The 9,034-nt window shown below is 36.5% G+C and overlaps 1 protein-coding gene across 1 annotated transcript; it reads left to right on the forward strand.

Moving 5' to 3' along the window:
- Positions 1-1,626: 1,626 nt before the first annotated feature.
- On the forward strand, positions 1,627-8,303 carry gpr1 (G protein-coupled receptor 1). The gene is made up of 2 exons (XM_038280224.1): positions 1,627-1,948; positions 5,919-8,303. The coding sequence occupies exon 2, from the start codon at positions 5,954-5,956 to the stop codon at positions 7,034-7,036; it is 1,083 nt and encodes a 360-aa protein (XP_038136152.1). The 5' UTR covers positions 1,627-1,948; positions 5,919-5,953; the 3' UTR covers positions 7,037-8,303.
- The last annotated feature ends 731 nt before the right edge of the window (positions 8,304-9,034 follow it).

Consider the following 9,034-nt stretch of genomic DNA (forward strand, 5'->3'; position numbering starts at 1 on the left):
AGAAATTCTGGAATCTGAAAATGTCAGGATTGGTTGTGGTGTGAGGAGCCAAATGCAGAGGCAGGGAGGCAGAGATGAGTTTCTTGATTATTTAATGAAGTAAAAACAAACAACTGAGGCAGGAATCCAAAAAATCCCAAATCAAAACATGAAAAACAAAGTAAAAAAAAAACCCTGAAACCATGGAGACATCTGGGGAAAAACAATCACGAGGAGGAAGACTCAGAGAGACGGAGTTGGAGGAAGTTAGACGAGGAACCAGCAATGAGGAACTGGACAGAGAGAGTATTTAAGGGAGACTGAAACAAAGAGAGGACTATCAAGCAGATAGGGAGCAGGTGTTCACAGAGCAGAACAGGAAAGGAGCTAGGGAAAAAGGAGAACACAAGAGGGCAGCAGAGGGTAACAAATAAAAGCCTGAAAACTGATTATAACCAGAAAACATAACAAAATAAGAACCAAACCGCTAAAACTAGAAAACAAGGAGCAAAGTAAAACTGAACACTTAAAAGAAAACATAACAGAGCCAGAATTGTGACAGAAAAAAAACAAAACTCCCAGAAAAATGTAGATGTACAGAGTACCCTTTACTCGAGGTAAAAATGGATGAATTGTCTCAGTAAAGTGCCACGAGATGACATGTTTTATAAATTGGCACTATATAAGTAAATTGAATTTAATTACCTGCCTCTATTATTCCAATGAAATGAATATTTCATTCTGTGAGTTTTCTTTTCTTGTTTTCTTCAAGCACAGCCCTTTTAAGTGATTTGTTATTGAAATAAAAATAGAACTAAAAGCGCCTTCCTACGCCCAATCTCAGGTTTCCTAAGACCAACAGTCTTTTAGCTTTGTAACCCTTGAAGTCAGTAAGTTTATTCTCATTCAGTGAGGAATTTTGTCAATTTGTAAGAGGCAATTACGTTTAACATACATTGCAAAAATGTAAATCTAAATAAGTAACTTTTTCTTAAAATAAGTGCATTTAGTCTTGAATTGAGGAGGCAAGTGAGACACTCTGCCAATGGAACAAGACAATTTACATTTAAAATAAGAAAAAAACATTGCATTGTCTTATTTCAAGTGCATATTCTCTAATCTTATTTTAAGGGTAAAAATACTCATTCCATGGTTAAATCATATTATTTACTAAGTTTAAGAAATTTTTACTTATTTCTAGATCGTTTTGGCCTGGTAAATTTGGAAAAAATTCCCCCTCTAATTAATACAATCTTTAGACAAACATAGAAAAAAAAAATCTGGTATGATGATAACATATAGTGGATGTTATGAAACATTTAGAATGAAAAAAACAGAAAGATTGTAAGATGGGCACTTTATGTAGGAGCTAATTGATTCAAAGCAAACAAAAGAGCAACGACCAACATAATTAAAGCCTTTTTTGTCACAAACCGTTATCCTATTAGGGATTCAAAGTGAGCAGGCTGTTAAATAAGCAGGAGAAAAAGGCAGAAGTCAATACAGAATTGACTGCGGCTTTCTGTGAGAGACACAATACAGGCGGAAACAATAAAAAATGTGATTTTTCAAAGCGGCTCTTTGAATCCTCCCATACAGTAAGTGGGAGAGCCTGCCCAGAGTTTACTCAGTGGCTGCAAAGGGAGAGAGAGAGAGAAAAAAAAATTCTGAGGCCACAGCCTTGTTGAATAAAAGCCGCCTTCATTCCCTGCTTCTGACTAATAACCCTTTCCCTCTCTGTTTTAACGGGTCTGTTGTTGTTTTTTATGTAGGCTATATATTCTTTTGTGTCTGCCAAGGTCAATCAGGGAGGCGCAACTACAGATCAGCGTCTGGAGAGGCTGCTCAGTTTTCTCCTGGAGTAAAACAGTTTGCAAAGGCAACAGAAAAAGGTCCCAGACCGGGATCAGTTGGAGTAAACACAGAGAGAGCAGAAACAGGCTGGATTGGGGGAACTCTGCACATAAAGGTAAGCCACTCAAACTACGCCTGAAATGTAAAAGACCCCAACACTGTGTGTATGTGGCATTAAGCTGAACCAAACCCACTGTGAAGCTGAATAACAGCTGATCGGCACTTTATTTGACCTAAAGTTGTCTTAACATGAAACGATTCTGCATCTTCTTTCTTTTTGGGCTTCTTGACACCAGATGTGCATATTTTTCCAACCCATTACAGTCATTTCATGTTGCTGGTAAGGCATTAATTATATTTATATAACATGATCAAGCTCACGACTAAAATATCTATTTATATTCTCTGTAGTAATGTTAATAAGTTGATTGTTTATGTTCGTAACCTTAACCCTTTATAGGCTAAGTTACCGTTTTTGCTGAGTCCCCCCCATCCCTCAGTGAGGTCTAGAAGCAGCAGATCTATATCCAGCCATTCAGCAATGATACTGCTACATGTCTGTAGATCTTATTTTGGCATTTAACCAATTAGATGAGCCCTTGAATGATATATTACCTACTCTAAATTAAGTTGGAAAAAAAAGTTATGTTAAGAAAAAAAAAGGTATGAGCTAATTGAAAAGTTAAAAACAAAAGTTTATAAGCCTAGTTAATTACATTAATTTCTTATAGAAACACTTTTGTTGTTTTTCTTGATAATATAATATATGATATAATATAATAATCTGTATGCCGTTTCCTTTTTTCACATTTCTGCCATCAAAATATCCATATTTTTTTAATGTTAGAAAGGTAATAAGGTCTTGTCCTTGAACACTATTGGCTTGAAATTTTGATTTTCAAAGTGTTTCACTGAGTGCCCTATAATGGGTTAAGCAGGTTTACCGTTTTAGATACACTTAACTTAAAACTTAAAAAATGTAATTTTAAATCATTCACCAATTATTTGAAATAAATGAATAATGAATAATTACTTTAAAAACCCTACTGGCGCAATGCATAAACAATTGTATAGCCTGCATTTAATACCTTCCTAAATGTAGTTAAAGACAGTTAGGCGGAGACTGGGGATGGTTGCAACCATGCCACTGCTTAAATATAACTACAAAACAACTACAATGACAAAAAAAGGAAAGCAATTCTCAAGAAAACACAGAATGTCATAAATCAAAGAGTAATAAAAAAAAAAAAAAAAAAAAGAAACTTAAACAGAATCATGACACTTTTGAAATATTCTTATCCACTCAAATTTCAACCTTATATGCTTTGGAGCACATCCTTTAAAAAAATACCAAGCTAATGCATGATGCTACCCCCAACAAGTTTCACTGTACATCTTATATCATAATATTATTCCTCAAAAAGGAAGGGGGACATTTCAAACAGTCTTTTGTTTGTTATTTAAAACTTTTGGCTCTACGGCCAGCATTGCTTCTGGTTATTTCTTTTGTCTAAGCTGGGAAAATATCTTATGTTTGCATTAATTGTTTAAAATAGATGAGCAATAAATAATCATTTTTGTTTTTCAGCAAAAAATAAAAGATAAAGGTCAGGAAACAGTGGCTGCATGTAACTTAATTAACAGTCAACTTGTTTTTCTGAGTATAAAGTATGTTTATCAGTGGGTTATTATTGTTCTGTGGAGATTTGCTTTTTGAAAAACAAAAAAGAATCACTAAATGATTTATCAAATGACTAGATAAGAGTAGAGACAGTGTTGCAGGTGTCTGTAATTCTTTGACAACTCTCTTCAACCTTGATTGTGATACAAAATAGCTGTTCATAAACCTTTCACCCAGATTTAATTTACTATGTGGTGCTTATTAAACACAGTTAGAAATTTTATTTAAATTGTTTATAACCATAGTGTTTCCCAGTTCCTCCCTGAGCTCCCCCACACACTTCAAGACATGGATACAGATGTTTTCTATGTGAGCCTTATCCATGCATCATCTCACCATGTTTCTGTGTTACTGATGTAAATGGATGATGACATAATGTTCGACACACCCAGTACCGACTTTGACAACAACCAGCTGGTAACTGAGAGGACTGAAGGAGAGAAACGGTTCAGCAAAAATAACACACAGTCTTTGGGGCAAATTGTTTCATAACTCTGAATTAGCATTGTGCATCTTTCATCTCCTTTGAAATTTGAGTAATTTCATTAGTTTTGGTCATAAATAAATATGTGAGTCATTTATGCTCTAAACCATTTTAGTGCCAATCTCTTGATCTCTACAGCATGTTTGAAACTTTTAAAGGTGAATACTGGGATCTCCCTAGGAAGAAATATTTCTAAGAAAATGAAAATGAAGAAATATTTATGTTATCTTATCTGTGAAGATTCTAAGTAATCCAGGTCATGGTCAAGCTTGAAAAAGTTCAGTCTAGGCAACTGATTCACTGATCTATATTTATTCACTGGATTGCTGATAGGCCGTTTGTATTACACAGTGCTGCAAAGTCACCAGCCGCCTTATTGGTACTCCCTAGTTAGACCGGTCGGAGCTTAATAGTACTGTAAACAGATATTAAGAATATCACACACGCACACACACACACACACACACACACACAGGCTTTGTTTTCATGACATATGGGGACATGTCATTGACTTGCATTCATTTTATATGGCCTAACCCAGACCCTTACCCTTACCCTAACCCTATTACCAAGATGTACCTAATCCTAACCTAAACTGCATTCACACCTTAGTCCTAACCCTAACCCCAACTCAAAGAACCGACCTTTACCATATAGGGACCAGTTGAATGTCCCCATATATACCTGTGAGTCCTCACATGTAGGATATTTTACAAAATACTTACCCCACATTGTAGGTAAAACAAGACCACGCACACCCCCCCCCCCCCCCCCCCACACACACACACACACACTATCTGATGATGTGCCAAAAGTGATAAATTGATTATGTACATGTAATGAACATGTATTAATTACATTGTTATGGCGATTACATTACAGGCATTTTATTTATGGCGCGACTCTATGAAAGTGGGGAGTACCAAGATGGAGTCAGTCGACTTCAGTTTTTTTGTTCTATCAGCAATCCAGTGAATAAACAGATCAGTGAACTGGATGTGAAGTTTTCTAGGAAACAGTTCTAACTAGCGGTAGGGAGCACTAAGAATAATTTACTGTGATTTATTAATCTCATTGCTCCCCACCACTAGTTAGAACTGGAGAAGCCTCTTGAATGAGATGCAAAGTGTCTTCTAGAAAACTTCACATCCAGTTGCCTAGACTGAAGTTTTTCAAGCTATTTATGTTATCAAGAAATACAGTCCAGTGGCCAAAGTTTAAAAATCTTGCTAGTGATACATGATGTTCACTTTCACTATCTTTCATGGTATCTGTTTTAAATGTATGTGTAAGCGTACCACCAACATCCAACCTCATTCAAGAAAGGAGTTCTTAAAGTAATCTTCAACAGCAAGAATTACTATTTTTGAAAAGATTAAATCATATTCACTGATGAATGATCACTAATTTTACACGATTGATAGCATCATTTTATGCAAAACAACCAAAGCTGCCAAGTTACTATATAGTGAAGGAATAAAATGACATCCGAAATACAATAAAAAGAAAAACACTGAATATTTAGTTGTCAAAACATGAAGAAAACTTTCTTCTGTCTGATACGACATGATTGGTCTTTCCACAGATGCAACCTTTTTCTTATGCTAAGAAGTAAGGTACAAAACCACAGACGCTGCAAAGATACAATTTGACAAAGAGGTGAACTTACCAGCATCCCTCTTGCTTCAGGAGCAAGAGGGGTGCTTAGTCAGCTACAAGTAGGATTTAGAGAATTACCTTAAGTCATCTTCTCCATGCGGGTAGATAATGTCAACCTAGTGGGTATGAATTCATGGTTGGTTTTAAAGAGGCTGGATCATCTTATCTGAACAGTTCAAAGGGACATGTTGCAGGACAAACATGATATTAGGTTGTTTTGCATATATTCATTTTGACTGTATTTTCTTCTTACTTCACCAGATCAACTTCGGTGTAGAGATCTTATCCCTGAAACTATGGATAATTCGTCTGAAGACTATGGAAACTACATCTATGAATATGATGAGTACAGCGATTTGGAGAACCTTAAAGTGGATCATAGTCAGACAGCGGCCATCCACATCATCTCTGTAGTCATCTACATCATTTGCATCATTCTTGGCCTGGCCGGAAACGGAGCCGTCATTTGGGTGACGGGGTTTAAGAGCAAGAAAACTGTCAATAGCGTTTGGTTGCTCCATCTGGCCATCGCGGACTTTGTGTTTGTCCTTTTCCTGCCCTTCTACATCGACTACATTTTGAGGGACTTCCATTGGAACTTTGGTCTTATCATGTGTAAACTGAACTCCTATGTTTGCGTGTTAAACATGTACGCCAGTGTCCTCTTCCTCACAGTGCTCAGCGTGGACAGATATGTCTCTCTGGCGCACCTGAGCTGGTGTCAGAGGTACCGCACGCGAAGAAATGCTTGGATTCTGTGCAGCTGTATTTGGGTGGCAGTTGCCCTGCTGAGCTGCTACATGCTAGTCTTTCGAGAAATTACACAATTCAGTGGTAAAGTGGTGTGCTACATGAATTATCATGGAACACAATATACACACACAGGTGCTATGAAACACATTATAGTAGTGTCAATCCGTACCTCTGTGGGCTTTCTTTTGCCGTTTACTGCTATATTTGTGACAGGCATACTTCTGTTGATGAAGGTGAGGCAATCACAGGGTGTGGTTCGCATTTCGAGGTTCTCAAGAACAGTTTCAGCTCTTACTCTGGCCTTCTTTCTCTGCTGGGCACCATTTCATATTTTCAGCTTGATGGAGTTGTCTATATACAACTCCAGCTTAATGCACAGTGTTTTGAAGGCTGGCTTCCCACTTGCCACCAGCTTAGGCTTCTTCAACAGCTGCATTAACCCGTTGCTGTACGTGCTGCTAACCAAAAAGGTGCGCAGCATTCTCAAGGATGCATGTTTGAACATCACTAAGAGTTCGCTGAGGGAGCTGAACCAGTCCATCTCTGCCACGGAAGTGGAGGTGGAGATCACGCCTGGAGTCCACCTGGACATGATCCAAGACAAAAGTGGTGTTTCATCTATATAAATGCATGCTGCTCTTCTTTCTCATAATATCTAACTCTTTCTATTTTTCTTCTTCTTTTTTAACATAGTTGTGCCCACTTCAACTTGAAATTCTTCCTGGTGGAAAAACTAACAAGCTGAGCTCAACATGCACATGAACTAAAGTTTCCCTCCGCTTATTTTATAGCAACAGATGGAGGCCACACTCACAGCTGTAACTTTTGTAAAGGTTTCAAAGAAAATTGTTGCACAAGTTTTCCAACTAATGTTCTACTTGCAACAAACAACTGGCTCCTTTTAAATTTTTTTAGAGTCTCTGTATCTGTGTGTAGGACTGTTTCTAACATGCTATGAAATATTTAAATCATTAGTGTCTTGCAAAAATGTATCTATATAAACATTTTTGCTATATAAACTGCTCCATGCAAAAAATTGCTTGTTAAATGTGACAAATACTAAGGTAAATGTTTGCAAAAAGAGATATAAATATAGCATTTCCTTTCTTGGAATTTGAATATTTATAGAGAAGAAAAAAAGGATTGAAGCTCTAATTTAAAAATGGACTTTCTTTATGTCATGAAATTTAATGCAAATTTCGCTTTAAAGCTCTATTACCTTTATGTTTAAAGCTGTTTAGTTCTACGTCTGCTATACTCATAAAGCTAGAAAGAGGGGACTAAGAAGCCACACATGGCGCAAGAGCATTAGGTTGGATTAGGGCATATTAAATGAAATGGAGGGAAAATTGTGAACAGTTTTACCCCTGATTGGGAATCAATGCGTTAAGGGAACAAAGTTTTGGCTTTTTTTTTTTCAGGTATGACCGGTTTAGATGCTGCTACATAAGAAAAGTACTCCTTTAACTCTATACTTTCAGCCCAGCATTTTACCGCAGCAGTCATGCATTCAGGCTGATGTTTAGCATATGTTTGTTGGCACTAAAACATTTTTGCATGTAGATAAAAAAGTTACATTTCAGTCTTTAATTTCAAGAGCCCATGTTTCCTGTTTCCACTGCTGTTTCAAACACAAAACCATCTATTATATAGCATAGAATTTAATGAAGATTTGTAAAAACCAATGGAAAAGAAAACAGGATTAAGATGTGATACTTTTGCAAAACATGTTTGTTCAGGTTCAGTCTGACTGTTAGAAATATATTACCTCATCTATTTAGACTTCTGTTGCATGTTTAACATTTCTACGCAAAGGGCTACATACAAAAAAGAAATGTATCCAAACATATTTCAAGCAAAAACGTATATGTCCTAATAAAAATGTACTTCTGAGTTGTTTGTTATTTTCCACTGGTCTTTTTTTTCCCTGCACACACTAATTGGATTATCCTGAGGGTCTAAGATGTGGCTGGACAGCAGGCCTGAGTGAGAAACAAATCCAGATGTGCATTTTACACACATTTCCTCAGAGTCTGTTTAAAATGAAGCTATATCCTGTTTTTTTCCTCCCTGAGTTCTGACTGTGGATTTCAGGGGTTTCATCACACATGTGGTTTATCAACATAACAGGTACTGGTATGACTGAGGAAATATTTGAAGAAGAAAATAGAAGTTGCTTTCATGTTTCTACCTAATGATTATCTCTGATATGCTTGTCGCAGTCCTGGAAGGTATTCAAGATAAAGATGTTACACAGTAAATTCCACAGTGTTAAATATGCAGTGTCACTGTACATTGACTCTTTTAGAGTTATTACAACAACTGGAGTAAAATACACACTATCTATAGTACTAATTTAACACTAATTCCAAGTGGGACCAAATGCACTCCTAAAGTGTTACTATAACACTTCAAAATCTACAGTTTGGACCTCATAAAGCTCAGATTTATTATAGCATTGAAAGATGCTTGAGATGATTAAGTAATGATTAAGAAACTATCTAATTTGCTTAGTTAGCTGGCCTACTGGCCTTCTATTGACAAGCTTTAATAAAATGCTAATGTATTTTTCAAAAAAGTAGACAAAAACTAAGTTTTATTACATAACTACAGTACTGCTGTGC

The sequence above is a fragment of the Cyprinodon tularosa genome, unplaced genomic scaffold (genome assembly GCF_016077235.1).
Source record: "Cyprinodon tularosa strain WSP-4 unplaced genomic scaffold, ASM1607723v1 ctg158, whole genome shotgun sequence".
NCBI classification, from domain to species: Eukaryota; Metazoa; Chordata; class Actinopteri; order Cyprinodontiformes; family Cyprinodontidae; genus Cyprinodon; species Cyprinodon tularosa.